Source organism: Gallus gallus, chromosome 2 (genome assembly GCF_016699485.2).
Source record: "Gallus gallus isolate bGalGal1 chromosome 2, bGalGal1.mat.broiler.GRCg7b, whole genome shotgun sequence".
In the NCBI taxonomy this organism is placed as follows: domain Eukaryota; kingdom Metazoa; phylum Chordata; class Aves; order Galliformes; family Phasianidae; genus Gallus; species Gallus gallus.
Window position 1 is genome coordinate 127666191 of NC_052533.1, and position 20004 is coordinate 127686194.

The 20004-nt window shown below is 35.8% G+C and overlaps 1 protein-coding gene across 5 annotated transcripts in view; it reads left to right on the top strand.

Moving 5' to 3' along the window:
* Nucleotides 1–20004, top strand: part of VPS13B (vacuolar protein sorting 13 homolog B) — a 411590-nt gene that overhangs the window by 203881 nt on the left and 187705 nt on the right. For all 5 annotated transcript variants that reach the window (XM_040695919.2, XM_040695916.2, XM_040695918.2 and 2 more), the window contains exons 22-24: nucleotides 186–313; nucleotides 7509–7743; nucleotides 15418–15638. In XM_040695919.2, the coding sequence (XP_040551853.1) occupies nucleotides 186–313; nucleotides 7509–7743; nucleotides 15418–15638 (584 nt within the window). The remainder of the gene's footprint in view (nucleotides 1–185; nucleotides 314–7508; nucleotides 7744–15417; nucleotides 15639–20004) is intronic.

A 20004-nucleotide genomic window follows, 5' to 3' on the forward strand; every position in this document is an offset into this window, starting at 1 on the left:
TTGCCAAGTTTGAAACTAGTAATAGAAACTTCTGCTATACACTGTTATCGTGTAGATGGTGACATAGTGAGTTATGTAGTGAGAGGAGGTCTCTTCTAGAATTTAAAATAAGTAATCTTTTTCTGTGCTACCACTGTGTTACATTATATATTATTGGTATAGCTGAATTTTGTTGTTTGCATTAGAATCTCGGCCTTTATCACTTCCTGTGAAAACCATGCTGAACTCATCTGAAGGCTGCAGAAGTCCTGAAGAAAGAATGAAAGAATTTATTGGAATAGTATGGAATGCAGTTAAGCGCCTTACACTTCAGGTAAGATGAAAAGGAAGTGAGAAAAACTATGTCTTTCCAAACTTTATGATATTTTTTATGTATCCTAGTGCTTTTTATGAAGGGTGTTTAAAGGAGCTCTAAGGTTTTATTGTTTTATTTCAGTAGTTTCAAAGTCCTAGAGGCTGAAAAATGAAGTAGAGAGTTTTGGTAAATTAAGCTAAGAATTCTTTCATTTTCAATTATTAGTTTTCAAAATACTTTTTCTGTATTTAAGGGGAAGATTGTTTTAAAAGTTACATCAAGGGAAAAATGCTTGGCATACCCCTGTGTTATAAAAGTAGTTAGCTACCTTTTTATCCATAGTTAGATTTGCTGAATACCAACCTACTTGAGCAAAATGTCTATGATGCATAATTTTTGAGTGGTTCTGTGATATGATACAATGTTATGCTGTGATGAGTCAGATGCTTACGTATGTATCTTTTTATCGTGGACAGTCAGATGATCAGTCAGATTAAATTCTTTCATCCTACACTGCTTTAGATTGTGATCTGAGATCAGTAAAAGCAGAGATTTCTTGTATCCAAATATATGCATGCTATGCACAAAAAGGCCATGTTAGAAATCCAGTGTTTTGATTACATATCTAATGCTAGATGATTTAGAAGTGGTCATTAGGACTCTGTTCTTCCACGTATGTATCAAGTGCATGCTCGGAAATTACATTAATTTAGAACTATTATGAACAGTGCCATTTGAACAGTATGTTCAATGAGAGTAGTGTTTTATGGTCCACCTACAATGTCTCATCCTTTAGAACACCAGCATGTAGTAGCAGAACTATTTTCATATTAAAGTAAAATAAAATCTATTGGCAGAAATGAATGCTTTTATTCCTCTTCCCTACCAAGAAAAATATTTATATACAACCTCCTGCTCCCAGAATCTTCTCTTTTTCTGCTTTTTGTTGCAGAAGATAATTGAGTATCAGAATATTTAAAAGATCAAAAATTTAATATTTCCTGAGCAAAAACTTCAGATTTGTGACTTAACTGCGTAGTAAAGTTGAGGAGACACTCAAGGAGACAACTCAATTTAGCTTTCAGATAGCTATTTCATCATTGTTTTATGAGTATTTTGCCTGTTTTCCGTTCTTTCTTAATGTTGTCATGCTGCAGATGAGAATGACTAGATAAGGAGAGTCAGGGGAGATTGTTTCTAAGTTGTTTGAAGGAAGCAGTGTATTTTTGTTATGTGTCTGTGTGGTACCTAACACAATGAAACTCATCAGATAAATGATACCTACAGTGTAAGTCATAAAAATAATATCTAGGATGATGGTGAAGAACTGAATCCTTTCCAAATGGCAAGAGATGAATCAGGACAAAGATATTATCTGTTTCTTCTGCTCTTATTTTTCATGGCAAGCTTTGTTACATGAGCCACCAACAAAGTGAATTTGGTTCAAAGAATGAATAACTTACTCAACAGTTAATAAGTTTGCGTGTAACCAAGAAAAAAAGAGTTTGTGTTCAAACTAGGGCTTTTCTGTGGGAATGAAAATTGGTAGCAGTGGTAGGCATGTGTTTTCTCAAAGAGTAATTTGTAAATATATCTTTGCTTTTACATAACTCATGAACAAACTAGAGCTATCGGTGGTATAAGTTTGGGTTTGTTGTTGTTGTTTTCCTATTAGGCACTAGTTTTTTTGTCTTTCAGTTCCTAGATTTATTTAGTTTGTACAGGTGGGTTTTATTTTGGTGTGGGTTTTTTGGTATGGTATTTGGATGCTTTCAATTTTCATCATTATGAGTATGTAACTATAGTTTTAGTTTTTGTCAGTGATGAAGTTCAATCACCCTGTGAAATCACACAACGGTTTACACACTTTTGATATGTTTCATCCCATTGCGTCAGTCATACTTTGTAACGCAGATGCCAGTCTCTTGGCAGAGGACGGTATGTGTTACAGGTAGAAGTAGATGCAAACTCGAAGGAATAGCGGAATATCCAAGAATGTTTCCAAACAGATATGTGGTAGCCCTTCTTAGTGAAATGCCATTGATTGGTACATGTGCTTGCTGTCCCTCTTATTATTGCTTAGCAGTCTGTCTATCCATTTTTTTTTAAATATATTTTTCAAGACATAAATACATATACACAGTTTTTTCTTTCAATATTAACCAAAGATGAATTTCTGAAAAGCAATGTGTGAATGATAACAAGATGAAGGTTGACTGTTTTTCAGGTGAAGTATAGTATAACATATATTTATACTATATAATAATATATATATAATAATATATATTTCTGTAATATTTTTGATTGTTTGTTTAAATACTTGAGTACCTTTTTCTGAAACTATTTTCATGTTCCTGGATCTTCTATTAACATGATTGTAGAACAGAAAAGTCTACAGTTGTCATCAGATAAAGCAGAACTTCATAACTTAAAATCATCAAAGGATTATTCTTTTAGTGGAAGTTTGAGCAAGTAAAAGTGCTTGGAACCAAAATAACTGGAAAGTTTATTTTGGATCCAAAGCTGGTACTTGCTTAGCCCTAACTCTGGCTTGCTAATGATAGAATATTGCATGACGATTTTGTGCATTGGAGATGTGGTAAGCTATTAGTATTTGAGTGAAAAGACTTTCTTACTTAGCTGTAGAAAGTTGCCTTTATTATTTAGTTGTTGTAGGATTTTATATGCGGCCTTGAAGTCTTCTTGGCAGTTATACTGTGTAGGAGGATAATACTCACTTTTCACGTGTTCTTCAAACTAATAGTTGCTAGAATTGTGAAGCCGTATAAACACAATTATTTTTAATTGGTTGCCAATACTGGATTTCAGTGAGAAAAATGAAGGATCTGTATTAAAAGCAAATGAATTAATGACTAATCTTGTGATGAATGCCAGCTAAGTAAGAGTGTAATTATTGCATATAAAACATAGCCAGCTATTCCACATGCCTTTAAATATCCCTGAAATTATTTGAAAAAATGAGTCTGTTTCCTGAAATTATTGAAAATAATATTTTCTTTGAGGCATATAACTTGTACAAATTTCAGTCAAAGTGAAACATTGACTGTAATAACTCTAAGGATGAGATTTAGTAGAGCTCTTTGAACAGCATTCTTTTTATTCTTGGGTCCAGTAGAGACTTTGTGACTTATAACAATTGCAGCTACGAGCAGTTTTATTTATATTCAGCAGTTAAGAGATGAGGTGATTTCTTAAGATGGTTACTTATAAAGAACTGTCAAAAAATAAATTTCTTCATTACTAAATAGAGGCTTATTTAAATGAACCTTGCTTAGGAAAAAAGTGGGAGTACTGCATAATGCTAAGACAGAGTTTCAAGAGGTCCAAGAAAAATGCAGCTGATCCTTATTATGTTCATTTCTGTGTACAGGTAGCCTGCTCATTCAGTTCTCATACTCGTGCTCAACTTTACTTTTGCATCTCTTTTGGTTTTTGTTTAACTTGAAAACATGAATTTCTGACCTTTTGAAATTCTAGCAGACAGTGCTGTCTGATTCAGCTGCAAATGGTCAAGTAGGGTTGGACAAATTTGGATGTCAGGGGCTAAACATAACACCTACCTGAGATGTGTAACAGTAGATCTTCACAGTTTTGGGAATAATTATGAGATTCTGTTCTGTATCTGAAGCTCCCTGAAAAAGACATCAGCCTTTCTGACGATAGACTATGATGAATGATGATTAGTGTGGAGAGGGGCCATTTTCCAGGAGACAGCTTTATGAGTGTCACCTAGTAGGTCATCTTCAACACCTCTCATTGGTTTAAATGGCTATAAAACGTGGGTTAGGGAAATGAATCTCATTGTATAGCCATCGTGAAAGGCTGCAGAAGCTCTTGCGTAACCTTTCCCTCTTTGTTGAGCTTGTGCATAACTGTGGACTGTCACTTGTTTGGTTTGCTCTCTTCCATCTACTTCTCAGTTATGAAAGCCTAATTCTTTTGGAGGGTATGTATTTCATAGTTCTCTCTATAGAGCAATGTTTTCTTCTTTTAAAATATGAACTAAAATACTCAATTTATTCCAGTAACTAAATACTTTCCTTTTTATATAACTGAGATCTTAAAGTCATTATGCTTTTTTAGGTTTATATATTAGTAAAAGCTTAGAGCAATATCCTTTGGTTAACTTTTTGAAAGTAGAAGAGAAAATGCTGCTTGCTTCATAGGTTTATCATTAGCATACGTTACTTAGCATGTGTAGGCCTTGACATAATAGAAATGAAAATAGAGGGTGATACTGTTTCAAGAATTTGTAATAATTCCTTCTCTTTAACACATGAATGTGTTCAGTATTGGCAAAAGAACACGTTGCTACCAAAACTGAAATAAGATCCTTGAAACAGAAAGGATGTTGCCATGGAAAAATGAAGTAACACTCAGCACAGCTGCGAAGCATTAATGAATAGGATATTTTTTTAAAAGATCATTTGTGTTTGGTGTGGCTTGGAGGGTCCCAACCAGATGGTTTCCATGAACAGGATCTGACCCCCAGCTTCAGGACTTCTTACTGGCAGATTACTTCATTTTCTTTCCCTTGGATTGTCAGATCCTTACATTAATGCAAGATTTACTGTTGCAGATTTATATTCAGCTACATAAATCAGTCACATTTTACATTAAATTCACAATTTTAGACACACAGTTTAACAGTTATTTAAAAAGTGTAAAAAGATTTATGTGATAGCTTTAATATATGCTATTGATGTCGTTTAATTTTAAGATATTTAAACAACATATATTTTAAAGCACTTTCTGATTGGTGTGAAGCAAGCTGTAGCACACATTCTCTCTTTCTGTCAGATGTTTAATTCTGCCCTTTTAGGTGCACTCTTCCATTCCTTCTTGGAAGAACTTGTTATTAATTGGATGTCCAGACTCTGTCAGACAAAAAAGAAAAACCATTGATGTTGGTAGCGGTGTGTAAGCAGGGCCTGCCTTTGAGAAGTTGAGCAGGTGCAATTCAAATGCTCAAATTTGCACTTAATGGGCCCTTGAGCATTCAAGTTGATGATTCCTTATATAGTTACAATAATTGCATGACTTGCCCTGAAATGTGGAATTTTGTCATATATTCATTGTGTGGCTTCTGAAATGCTGCAGTAATGTTTTGCAAATTACATTTATTCATATAAAACTTCAAATGAAACATAAATATGCAAAGCATCTCTGCAAGTAAATCTGTAATACTACAGATCAGCACGTGATGCTATCATGGGCCATGAATTTTGATATGGTTTGCAACTCCCATGCAATCATCTGAAAATGAATACCAAAATATCCATATGTGTACATACAAATTTCCCTCAAGCATCTGAAAGGAGTGGAACTATTGTGTTTTCACTTCAGCATTTTGGAGGTAGTGAAGTACAATAAAACCTAAATGGTCTGAAAAACCTGTCAATGATACAGAGCTGTACTGGACTGACAATAAGTGTAAAAACTCTGAGTACTGAGATCTTTTCTCAAGAGAACTCTGTAAAACATCTCCTGTAGATCCTGCTGCTGGTAGTGTGATAAAGTATTGCTTCTCTCCAAGCTGGTGGAATTTTTGAATTATTATAACCACATGGCTTGTTTATGCAGGCAGCATTTGATGTTAGTCATCATGAAAATATATATATGTGGATGATCTATTATAAACTGTTTGCTCAGTAAGTGCACTGATAAAACAAAAATTATACTGATTATAACTTATTTAGTCATCTATTTATCATTATCCCACAATGGTCTGACCTGCAACTAATTACTAATAGACCAGAAAGTGATCTAATGTGTCACTGTAAAAACCTTTGCAAATTGACACGACTAATTTACCAGTTAAAAAAAAAGAAAATCCAAATCTATTACATCTGTAAGAATACACTGTTGCTTTTTATCAGGTATAAATAAAGTACGCTCTGTAACCTTGGATCAATAAACTACTTATCAAAGATGTAATTAACTTCATTTTACAACTCAAGCAGTTCTAAAATGAGAAACAAACACAGCCTTCATGTAACAATGTATTTATTTTTGCAAAATTCTACTTATATTTTTCTGCAGTGAATTCTTGTCAGTTCGTGTAAGCAAAAGGGCACAAGTATGCTGAAAGAAAGATGAATATCTGTGTTCTCACAAGGCTGGCAAAGTACTTACGGTGCTGAGAAATTTCAGTTCTATTACAAATCACTATTGCAGTCTCAAAGGATTAATAGCCTTAAGGAAAGGGGGTATGGCGTACAAACCTTGGTTATCAGTTTTAAGCTATGATGTCAAATTGGAAAGCTGTTACATAATTTTACCACAAACAAGTGTTTTTTTATCAATATTACAAATAACATCTTGTATCCAATATTTTGTAGCTAGACTTTTCCAAACTATTGTGAAGAAGTGAACTGAAACATCATACTGCTTGCTTAACAAAGCATTCAAGTGTGCAGGCTGTTAGGGCTATTTGATATCCAGGTGCAGATACTGCTTGTAAGAGCCAAGACTGTAACCTTCTGCAGCTTATGCTTCCGCTGAATTAACAAATGATGATGAGCTCAATTCTACATTTGTACTTATTTGGACTTGCTGGAAGATAATAAAGAGATGACAGAGAATGGTCAGAAATTTTTCAAGTAACAGCATTGTTTGAAAATAAAGTACAATAAGTTCATATGAAATCAAGTGTGCTACTTCTGACAGCACTGAAAATCTGAACTTTATTCATTTATCTTTTTCTTTATGCACCTATTTATTTATTTTAAACTTAGTAGTACTCTAATGTTAATATTTTTTCTAGTTTGCCTAATTAAACTTTTTGTACCTACTCCTTACTCTTGACTGCAAATTAGAAATGGAATTATCCAGTGTTGCTAGCAAAAGATAATGTATTGCCAGAAGAGGGGGACTTTATAGTTCAGTCAGGCTTCCTGTAAAAAGATAGATGGGTACGTTTGGTTTGCATGGCAACACATTTTTGATGAAATTTATGGGCCAGACTGACTCTTCTCTTCCCACTCATTCCATAAACCAATGAGTAATTGTTAATATTAACATTGCTACAAGTACATAGTATTTTCAAACCTTTTCCATCATCTTTCCTTTTAATTCTATGAAGAATAAAGAGCATTTAAAATCATCTGTCATAGATGAGTAGTTTGAGATTTTGTACCAAAATGAATGATAATCTGTTTCTGAGAAATCTTTCTTGACTTTGTTTTTTCAGCTTGAAGTGCAGTCGTGTTGTGTATTCCTTCCAAATGACAGCCTGCCTTCTCCAAGTACCATTGTATCAGGTGACATTCCTGGGACTGTCCGAAGCTGGTACCATGGGCAGGCCAGTATGCCTGGCACACTTGTTGTCTGCTTGCCCCAGATAAAGATTATGAGTGCTGGCCACAAGCATATGGAACCACTGCAGGAAATCCCATTTGTTGTGCTGAGACCCATCCTTGAAGAAGGTAATGTGATAAATTAAAAAAAATCTTATTAATTTTATCTTCATTTATTTTCAAAACTTGTAATGTGTTTTTTTAGCAGTGTGTTATATATTATTGATGGCTAAGAATACTAATGACAGTCTTCACCACATGAAGATAAAAGTGAAATTCTTCATCAGTGAGTTAACAGTCATTCTGTGATATGTTTTGTATGTTTGGTGAAGCAAGAAAAATATCAGAAAAGCAATTTTTACCTCTGTTGTTTTTGTCATTCAGGTTATTGCATAGTCACAAACACTTGGTTTTACGCAAGGTGGGGCAGTACATTGTGAATTCCAAGACAGAATGGAGGCAGGTTGGGAAAAATATCTCCTACCACTTTTACTGGGAAAAAAAAGGTCTTGAATCTAATATTCAAACTGAGACAAGAAAATAAAATTCATACTTAAAGCAGTCTATCAGATTGATTAGACTTTACTGGTCATCACGATAAACTTGTCATGTAGTGGGTTGTGTTCGTAAGCACTGTAGCAAGGTTTTTGTAGAGATTTAAGACAAAAATTGAGGAGGTTGTATGAACGTTTATGGATGGTGGCTCTTGTGCAAGGTGAAGGTGAGAATAAGGGTGAAGATGAGAATAAGTTTGGTAATGCTTTTTTGAAAAACTAGTATTTGATAGAGGTTTGCATTGTGTACTTATGTGAGGGTAGAATCAACTTCTAATATTGTGCAATTGATTGAGATCTGTGTGGGATGAGTTTTAAAGGACTCAGGAAGTGACAAGATGGTTATGTTTAGTATGGTTGTATAAGAAATTGAGTCCTTAGATATTATCGAAGTAAAGGCATATGGATTTGCAATAGTATTCTGAAGGAACACTAATATGAATCTTGTTCTCCTATTCATATGAAAAAATGGTATATTGGAAATAGGTAAAGCAAATATCTGTAACAGTCTTGAGTCTTGGGGTTTGGGTTTATTTTAATGGCATCCATGATACCTAATCTTATAACCAAGTCTAAAAAGTCGTGAACATATCACTGTACAGTTGATTTGTTATTGTATTCATGTAATGTATTTTTCTGAAGGAATAGTTGTTCTTTTGTGTATTTGTTGATAGATGAAGAGAGGGAGATGCAGCAGTTACACTTTTTGTGACAGCATTTTCTGGTGAAAATTACTGGTTTCTGCATGCATGTTGCTGAAACAGAAATAGTTACAAAGGATACAGTGTAAAAAATTGAGTCAGAAGCATATTCGAGATCTACTCTGCTTCTGCATCTGAAATTTGTTCGGATTTATAGGTGTTTTCCCCTTCCTTTTGTTCTACCACTAACATGGACTCTTCGCCTCCCTCCTATGTTTTATCTTAACTCAGCAGAAGAAACAAAGCCTCAGGTTTTATAATACTGAAATTCATATCAGAGGTGTGCAAAATGCTGCCAGCTGGGAAAAAAAAGAGAAAGAGAAGGGTAATATGTCTTTCTTCCTAATCACTTACTTTCGGTGGGAATGATCTAATTTGCTGATAATAGCGACAGATAAAAGATAAATAAATTTAACCAAAGTCTTCTGTTTGTTTCAAGCTGATGATGTCATTTAAAACATTTATGAAAGTAAGAAGTCACTTGAATTTTGTCAAACTCAGATTTGAGGGAAAGATCCTAGTGAGAGAAAAGAATCCCCCTGGTTGGGATAAAGCTTATGGTAAGGAATTTATCTGTGTGTGGCTTTCTGCTCTGGGAATAATGCCAAACAGAAGTTCTCACAATCTTGATATTTTTGATTTTCTAATGGGTCTGTTGACTTCTCCTGTGCCAAAACTCCCCCTTAAAGAGACTGTTGCAAAGTTTTGTAAAAACTTATGAGCCACCTTCTTTGTTTCTTGCAATGCAGAGGTAAATAATTAGTGTGGACTTTCGTTGGGAAAGTCTTTAATTTCTATTCTGTTTTTGAACAGTGCTTACGGGATGTTGCATCATTGCTAAAACATGTTACCACCTCTCTGAAATGGTATTTATTCAACCTTGCTTTCCCTGAATGGTACTTTTGAATCATTAATTCTTCTGTAAAGTAGATACGAAAGGTTTGTTTTCAAGGATGCACTGTTAATTGTAAGAAAGCAGTGTGCTCACTCATTCATTTTTCTTTTCACGTGAAGAACTAAGAGAAGAGGAAAAGAGAGCATATTTATGCTGTCATGGGGGGATATTACAGCCTACTCACAAAGACTTATTGACCTCAAGATGTCAACATAATGTAAAAATAGCTTATCCAAGATCCCACAGTCAGGAATCAGGTCTTTCCATTTCTTCTCAGAGTTTTCAAGTAATTGCAGTTTGTAAAGATACTTAATAGAAGAACATTTTAAGAATAGTACTTTGATTTGGAAACCTAACTTAGCTCAGTCATACTGAGTAGCTTATGATTAGAAATGGATTTATCTATGTAAAGAATGAGGTATTCTGTGGAATTTTTGTCTAATAAATGCTACTTAATAAGTTCAAAAAGTTTCAATTTACATTAAGTGTTACCTGTATAGTTCAAGTCAACGTGATGAGAAAATTTTTGTTCCAATTATTGTCTGTGAGGTCGTATCACTGAAGAAATTAAGATAGTTAGAAAGGAGAAATCAAGTAGTTAGAAACTTAGTTTTAAGAGCAGGACTAAAGTGTTTAGGAAAGTGCTTGAAGTGGGTTGTAACTTTCTGTGGATGTTGGTGTGCATCTAACTTCAGCTACTTACAGTTCATCTACATATTTTGTAAGTCGCCTCCAAGAGTGAGAGGATAAAATGTAGTTAAGTTGTGACTGGACAAAAGACATTGTTCTGATCAGGACTTCTGGACTGCTAAGTGGTCTTCTGAAATTTTTTGCAGTCATATTTAACATGTTCTAATAGAAAAGGTATTACATGAAGGGAATTTAAAGTAAACTTTGCTCGTGGCACTGAGTTTCGGAGTAATAATAAGTACATTTTTGGCATCTGTGAAGTCTTCCTGTGTGTAGAAATTTTCATTTTAATTATTTTAGTTTGGAATATTTTCCTGGCTTCCACTCATGATTTTTAAACTACTTATTACTTGTTGGTTTGTTCACCTTGCTTCATTTTTTGCTGGTGCTTCATTAAAACAAACAAACAAACAACAACAGCAAAAATCCCTATTATTTTATAATCCTGAACTGGCACATGTAAAATATTCTCCTCCAGATTCAGATTGATAACTTATATTGAATAATTTTTGTAAAAAAAAAAACAAAAACAAAAATGGTGAATTTAGGTAAGATACAGTAAAATAAAACATAGGGAAAAAAGTGTTCAAAGTACCTGAAAATCGATCCTGCAATTGCTGCTGTTGCATTAACGTTGTCATATGGATAGCAGCATACTGATAAACAGTGAAATATGAGGGCAGTCCCTGCGAGATGGCTTTTGTTTGTGAAATATGACAAATTATATAACTTCACAGATGTTTTGTAGCATATGTTTAAGCTCAGAAAGTTGTCAGCAACTTGGTAGGGTAGTAGAAAATTAGGATTTCTAATACTAGTGTGTGAATTAATTTTAATGATGCATATTGATCATAAACTACTGCAGTAAAATAGAAGCATATAGATTTCAACATGCATAAAAAGGCAATGTAAATGTTAACAGCAGTATATTGGCCGTTCTGAGAAAACTTGTCTTGCAGTAGATTAAAATAATGCTGAACTTCAGTATAAAAACTGGAAAATAATTTCTGCAAATTATAAGATTAATATATAATTAAGATGTTTGGCCTGTTTTAAATAGAAAACTTTTTGGCATTCAAATAATGCTATTTCAGCTTATACTCAATGTCAACATCTTAAACAAACAAACAAGCTATCTCTTATGGGTAATAACTTCCTAAAATTAGCTTTCACATTTTATTGGTGTTCTTCAGTATCTGGATAGCAATGATGGTCTACTTAAACATCTTGTTAATACTGACTTCATATTTGTGAGATCTCAAATAGCTGGGCTTTAGTTGGCGAAGCCTGTGTGTTTGTGCTTTCGTTTGAAGTCTGTGGAACTAAATCTCATCTGCTGAAGTTAGCTCTGAACTTGGTCAAAGCTCTCAGCGCTTTCAACTGCATGCAACTAGTATATGCAGTCGTATAAATCTGCTCCCTTGTTGCATGGTTGGGAGTAAGCAGAGTAAGAACAATACTGAACTAACAAGTGGTAATTACAATATCCTTTTTTTATTCAAACATTGCGTGTTGCATGCAAATATGTGTCCCTGTAAAGACTTCATTGTGGATACAGAAAGAGAACTGGGGACAGAGTAATCAAGATACTTTCTAAAGATTGCAAAGGATACCTTTAGCAAGTATGTGAATAGACCCAAAACATATTTACGATAAAGCTTTCCTGGTCTCTCTCCTACCATTACTAACTTTAAACAAACAATTTATCTTTTGTACAGCTATCAGCATTATATACACTGTGTTGTGTACAATTGCCACTTCTGCAATATGTTCTTTAAAATAAAGAGAAGTGTCATACAAAAGTGAGAGAAAACACATAATAAAATTATTAGTAGTAAAGTACGAAGGTTGCTCTGAAAGTAAGATCTCCAATTTTGTTATGTTGGCCCACAGTGTCAGAGCTGGATGTTGGTATGGCAGTAGAGGTTGAACCATCCCACTAATATTATGTTACCTGTTGTTGCCGTGTGACAGATGGCAGCAGAGGGGCAGTCTGAAAAATGTCATCTGACACGAAAGCGCACATGAAGCAAAGATGTGCCACTGAATTCCTCCATGCAGAAAAAAATTGCATCCACTGACATTCATTGACACTTCCTGAATGTTTTTGGAGACCAGACAGTGGATGTGAGCACTGGTTGGCAGTGGGTGGTGCATTTCAGCAGCAGTGACAGTGACATGAAAGACAAGCCATGTTCTGGATGGCTATGCACAATTATCACATGACAAAATGAAGAACATCTCCATCAGCTTATCCTCACATATCAGCTAATGGTGGTTTATGTGTTGAAAAACAGTGTTTTGTAGCTCATAATTTCCTCTATCAAATGGTGTTATTGTGGTTTTTGGATCCGTTTTAGTTTCCATAGAAACAAATAGGAGGCATTACTTTTAGAGTGACCTATGTACATTTATCAATATTGTATCTCATGCAGATCAAAAGACTTATAATGAGCATTCCATCTAGCTAAGAAAGTACATTAAATAATTGCCTGTGAAAATTCTTGCATGTACCAAAAACTTTATGTCACATATATTGCAAAAGTAGTTCTCTTTGGAAAACAGGAGTCCTAAGGTAGCATTTATAAATTTAACAAGTTATCCAAACAGTTGAAGTACATTAATGAAAACATTTGCAAGTTTTTCAAATGAGTCCTCATCTTTGGAGAAATTAAAAATAAGGATGCATTCAAGCTGTAGGTGAGGAGCTAACCAGAATCTTGAACCATGCTAGGAGTCTTTCATGTGTATGTTCTTTCTGTTGTTGGGTGAGCTCTGGCTCTATTGAAGGTAATATAAGATTTACCTAAAATTTTTCAGCCTAAATGAATCACAGCAATTAGATGGCAAAGCAATTGTTGACAAGGAAAGGAGGATTAAACACTCAAAGACATCTACCAAGTACAGCACTGGCTCTTCATTCCTAATAAGAAATGAGCTTTGAAGTAAAACCTCTAAACAGTGTTGCTCTTACCGTTCAACACTTTAAATTACTGAGGTAGTTTAATAAAATAAACCTACAAATTAATGCATGTAAGTAACTATTATTTTTTTAACAAATAAGCAAACTCAAGTAGAACCACAAAACAAGTGTTTTATCAGAGGAACGGCTCTAGTATTATAGAACGTCACACTGTGAATGGAACTGAGAAGATAATTGATGAAAACAAGGGGGAATTTTATAGATGTAAATTTGTTGTATTTGCTGTAGAGTTTGTTGATCATAATGTGATTTCTGTACATTTGATAAAATTTGATTGGTGTTTTTCTTTTAAGGTAGACACTGTATACTGTGTGCAATAGTTATCATCTCTCTTTGGAGATCCTTTTTAATCCATGAGTTATAGCCAATGTGATGTGAACACTGTGATGGTCACAAAGAAATACAAAGGTTACGTGTAGTGGTCAGAAATGTCATTAGAGTTGACTTTGCATTTGAATTTTTTTCTATTCCAATTAATATTTTGTAATTCTTGGCTGACAGAACTTGGAAAAAATACAGATTACTGGCTATTTTTAAATTTATAATCTGAAGCATTTCCAAAATGTTTTCAAGTTACTTTGGCTAAGCTGAATCTTCAGTATGTCATAGCTTCAAAATAAACTACTGAAGTTTTCAGTTTTCTTAGGACGAGATGCACAGATGAGATGCTTAGATATTCCAGTTTATTTATTATTCTGTGAGAACCAGAGAGACCACCTCAGTGCAGAGCTGCATTTATCTGCAATCTCTTGTTCTGATCCTCAAAACTGACTCCTATGCTTCTGAGGTATCAGATTAATTTGGACTCTTTTTACTGCCGTGATTCCAGGCCCAAAGTTGTGAAAAATACCACATCCTACCAAATAATCTTCTGAATTCTGTTACAAGGAGGAGAGTGTCTATCCTTTGCTTTCTTCAAATGAACAAATGTACAAAGATGAAGATCTGCAGTGGCTGATATTTCTGGATACTGATGAGCCTGCTGTGTTGTATTTGAGACCACATCCCACTACTCATACATTCCTTTGATTTGGGGCAGGCATTTCCTCATGTTATATTGAAGAAATTGTTATATTCATAAGCTAGGCATCAACTCTTAGTCATTCAAGTAGTGTTAAAAAAGCCCAACTTCCTCATCAAAAAGTGTGATGAATGGAAGTCTGAAAGTCTCTGTAAGGGAAAAAAAAAATCTAAAATAATTGTTATGCTCATATTTCTAAAAAGCAAAAACCGGTATCTGTGGTTTCACATGAAATGAGAATTAACCACATCTTTTGTTGCCTCATGGCCTAAGTAGTCATATAATCCCACACTGTCCTCCTGATTTCCTTTGCATCTAATGCAAATTAGAAGTTGTCACCCCAAAGGTATTACTGAAAGCTGAAGGCAGCAGTGATTATAACAACAAGGTTCATCTGTTGCTGCTTTGTTTTCCAGCCATACTGGATTAATCTAATCAGAGCTGGACAGATGTGATCCACGTCTCATGTGCTGAGCTGTGCACTGGGATAAGCATGACCCCATGGCACCTCTCTGTTGAGATGGGAGCTGTGAATTTTCAGAAGAAAAACATATATAAACTAAAGAATACATAATGTAAGGAACTGCCTCTGCTTCCCCGTTTGCTGAAATAAGTGAAGAGTGGTTTCAGAAGACTTTGGTTTAAGGAAAAATAAAACAATGTACATTCTTTAAAGACTGTGTTATATACACTTGTTCACAGCTTGGGGCTAAAGCCCCCTCTATTTAATTTTCAAAAAGTTATAAATATATAGCTCTTATTAGACTTCAAGGCGTAGAATGGAATTGGTGGTTGAATTGTGCTTTTGAGGGTTCAGGGTTAATTTAATGTTCTTTGACAGGAATTGCTGACTTCTAAGAAGGTTAAGGATAAGGCCTTTACCAAGTTTTAATAGCTCAAAAGCTTCCTAGCATTTATGATGAAAATTTTAACTGTTTTCCCTTCTTTGTCATCATTAGGTGATGCTTTTCCATGGACTATAAGTCTGCATCATTTCAGTATGTATACTCTTCTTGGACAACAGATGACGCTTAATTTAGTGGAACCAATGGGCTGTACTTCTACTTTAGCTGTTACATCACAAAAACTGCTTGCTTCGGGGCCAGAATCCAGGCACTCATTTGTCGTCTGCCTTCACGTTGACCTGGAGTCCCTTGAAATAAAATGCTCAAACCCCCAGGTTGGTACATTTAATTGATTTATGAAGGGAAATTTAAAATAACTTGATTTAAGTACAATTCTTCTGCATTTTCATGAAGAGAATCTCTTCTTTTTTTTTTTTTTTTTTTTTTTTTTTAACTGGGCCATCAAATCAAGGTGCTTAGATTAAGATTTGCTTTGAAGCTCTCTCAAGTTTTGTAATTCAAACTCTTCCCAAAATGTAATAGCTACAGTATAAATGCATCTTTTGGCTGATGGAATGAAATGAATTGCAGATGTACCATTAAATGTTACAGTGCTTTTGTGCTGTCACTGTGGATTCTTATATTGGAATGGTTTAATGTAACTTTTTTCACCATATTCTCATAAGAGTGAGCACTTCTTTGAACATAAAATGTTATTAGGGAAGCAGTTTTTTCCTTTGGTGTGGAAAAAATATGAATGTGTGAAAATAAGTTATGACCTGGATATGCTTATTAGGAGAGATAGTTATATTTTCAGAAAGCGCACCCTGTATTTTACTGAGTTGGATCAGGTTTACTGTAATCAAAGAATAGATTACCTATGCTAAATTTTGAGTGTTCTTTACAGTAGATTGAATAACACTTCTGTGACAGTTGCAACATTTGAACAACAGCGGTGTTGGAAATAATTCTCTTGTTCATGGCAATGGCAAGTATGCTTAGGTCTGAGTAGAGCTCTGCATTCACATGCTGTCTGCCTTGAAGTGTTACCCATTAGATTTTACAAAGGACATCATGGACAAAATGGTCAAGTACAAAAGGAAAGTTTATGGTCTCTGGAGGAGTGGGCAAGCTACTTATGAGGATTACATGTATGTAGTGAAGCTGTGCATGGAGAAAATTAGAAAAGCGAAAGCGCAGCTAGAACTGAGCTTGGCCACTAAAGCAAAGGTAAACAGTAAATGCTTTTATAAACACATTAACAGCAAGAGGAAGGCTAGGGGGAATCTCCATTCCCTGTTGGATGCCGAGGGCAACCTGGTCACCAAGGATAGGGATAAGGCTGAGGTACTTAATGCCTTCTTTGCCTCAGTCTTTAATAATAAGACTTGTTACTCCCTGGGAACACAGCCCCCTGTGCTGGTAGATAAGGATGGGGAACAGAACAAGCCCTTCATGATCCAAGACGAGATAGTTTTGGACCTGCTGCGAAAGCTGGATGCTTACAAGTCCATGGGGTTGGATGGACTGCACCCTAGAGTGCTGAGAGAGTTGGCAGATGTGGTTGCGAAGCCACGCTCCATCATCTTTCAGCAGTCCTGGCTAACCGGGGATGTCCCAGTGGATTGGAAACTGGCAAATGTGACGCCCATCTTCAAAAAGGGCCGAAAAGATGATCCTGGTAGCTACAGGCCTATCAGTATCACCTTGGTGCCAGGGAAGGTCATGGAACAGATAATATCGGGAACCATCATGGACCAACTAAAGGTCAACCAGGGGATCAAGCCCAATCAGCATGGGTTTATGAATGGTAGATCCTGTCTGACAAACTGATTTCATTCTATGACAAGGTGACCTGCTTAGTGGATGAGGGTCAGGCTGTCGATGTGGTCTACCTGGACTTCACTAAGGCCTTTGACACTGTCCCCCATAACATTCTCGTGGAGAAACTGGCTGCCCATGGTCTGGATGGGTCTACGCTCCGCTGGGTGAAGGACTGGCTGGTTGGCCGGGCCCAAAGAGTTGTAGTCAATGGAGTTGAATCCAACTGGCAGCCGGTCATGAGCAGTGTCCCCCAAGGCTCAGTGCTGGGGCCTCTTCTGTTTAACATCTTTATTGATTATCTTGATTGAGTGCAACCTCAGTAAGTTTGCAGACGACACCAAGTTGGGAGGGAGTGTTGATCTGGCTGAGGGGAGAAGGGCACTACAGAGGGACCTGGATAGACTGGATCGATGGGCCAAGGTTAACAGTATGAGTTTCAACAGGGCCAAGTGTCGGCTCCTGTATTTTGGTCACAACAACCCCAAGCAAGCCTACAGGCTTGGGGAGGTGTGGCTGGAAAGCTGCCTGATGGAAAGGGACCTTGGTGTACTGTTGGACAGTCAGCTGAATATGAGCCAGCAGTGTGCCCAGGTGGCCAAGAAGGCCAATAGCATCCTGGCTTGTATCAGGACTGGTGTGGTGAGCAGGACTAGGGAAGTCATCCTGCCCCTGTACTCATCATTGGTGAGGCCTCACCTTGAGTACTGTGTTCAGTTTTGGGCACCTCAGTACAAGAAGGACATGATGGTACTGGAGCAGGTCCAGAGAAGGACAACAAAGCTAGTGAAGGACTTGGAAAATCAGCCCTATGAGGAGAGGCTGAGGGAGCTGGGGCTGTTTAGTCTGGGGAAGAGGAGGCTGAGGGGAGACATTATTACTCTCTTCTAGCATCTGAAAGGTGTTTACAGTGAGAGCTGGGTAGGTCACTTCTCACTGGTGACAGGTGACAAGACGAGGGGAAATGGCCTCAAGTTGCGCCAAGGTAAGTTTAGGTTGGATGTTAGGAAACACTTCTTTCCAGAAAGGATGGCTAAGCACTGGAATAGGCTCCCCAGGGAGGTGGTTGAGTCACCTTCCCTGGATGTGTTTAAGAGTCGTTTGGATGTGGTGCACAGAGATACAATTTAGCGGAGGATTGTTAGAGTTAGGGTACTGTGGTTAGGCTGTGGTTGGACTTGATGATCTTTGAGGTCCTTTCCAACCTGAGTAATTCTATGATTCTGTGATCAGTTTATTGCTTTATTTAATAGAAGGAAGGGTGAAGAACACAAAGTATTATTTTTATCTGATACACAAACATCATGTTTATAAAGATTCATGGGCTTATGGCCTAAGTATGAGAGTGCTGAAACTGTGATGGCTGGTGTATTTTTAATGTTGTCTCTTGGGTATACTTATTACAGTATGCTCCCCAGTCACATGCTATTTTCACATGCTATTTTTCCTTTTCCATGTTCTGTGTTCTATGAATGAAGCAAGTGTTTTAAAGTACACATTAATTTTATCCTCAATGTGTGGTCTCCTACTCCATTTACTGACTTCCATCCAACTGGCTTCTGACTCACTTGCAATATGCCATTGTCTTCTGATAGATGAGCTCATATTCACTAGTAAAAGGGTTGGATAGAGTGAGATCGCTCGCTGGACATGACAAATTAAATTTTGAAACTGAGCAGCCTGAACAAGGTCTACTCAAGCCTGTAAATCTGTTTGACAGGTGTGTTTGCACATATTAAAGGTTGCTACTGTGTTATAAATGTAGAAATAAAGGACAGAATTATGATTTTGCTGACAATTATACATTTTGTATTTCAAGACTTGAAGCTTTGCTTTGTAACTTTGTGGTATTTTCATAATGTTTAATGAATTAACATGCAAGAATTTCAAATACTAAGAAAATCTGCCTCATTCTGTACTAACCAAACTATGCAGATTTCATTGGGATATTGCAACTATTCAGATTTGTAAATATTTTGGGGTGTTTATAAAGCAAAATGGTTTGCTATGTTTGATTGGTGTGCTCTCAGTGGAATTCTAGCAAATTGTCTGGTCAACCCTGATCTTTTAATTATCCAAAATTCTTACTCATAGTGAATATGCAGAATACATAATTTGTATTAAATTTATGAATTAAATGACATTGTTCTAAATGGAAGCCTTATCTGAATTTGATTTGCTCATTCAAAGGAAAAGAGAATAAGGAAGACACATTTTCAGATATTCTAGAGTGTGATCAAATAATTTGTTTTGTAAACTGTAAGAAAACAATTGTTCTGAAAACATAAATTGTAAGTTCCATGTAAATTATAAGATCATGCATTTAACGGTGTGTTAAAATGTTGTACACTGGAGTATCAGACCAAATAGATCAAATACTGTTGTCTTGAATGATGTCCTTGTACACTAGAATGTTATTCATTAACTGAAGTTTTATAATGACCAAAAAGATGTGGGCCAATGGCGTTTAGTGAAGGTCTTTGAGCAGTCCTTTTATCCTTGTTTTACTTATGCAAAAGGAGAAAGAAAATCAGTCTTTTTCAAGCAGGTATTGAAGAACAGAAAATGGAAAATGCAATCACATAAACATTATTTTATATTTATAAATTCACCTTCGAGTGACTATGAAATTTGATTCTTTAGAATGACAAGCTATATTTTCTCTGCAAATGACATCTTTAAATTAGGTGATAGTTGGTGAATTTGTTAAGCAGTAGCAAAGGTGAAATATTTTACTTTACGACTACTGTGATGTAATGTGAAACCACGTTCTGATGGTCACATTGCTGCAAAGTCAATATTTCCAGTGTGCAAAATTGTCAAGATGTTGCCTTTTGCTGTTATGCTCTCAATTTTATAGTAACATGTTTTAAGAATAAA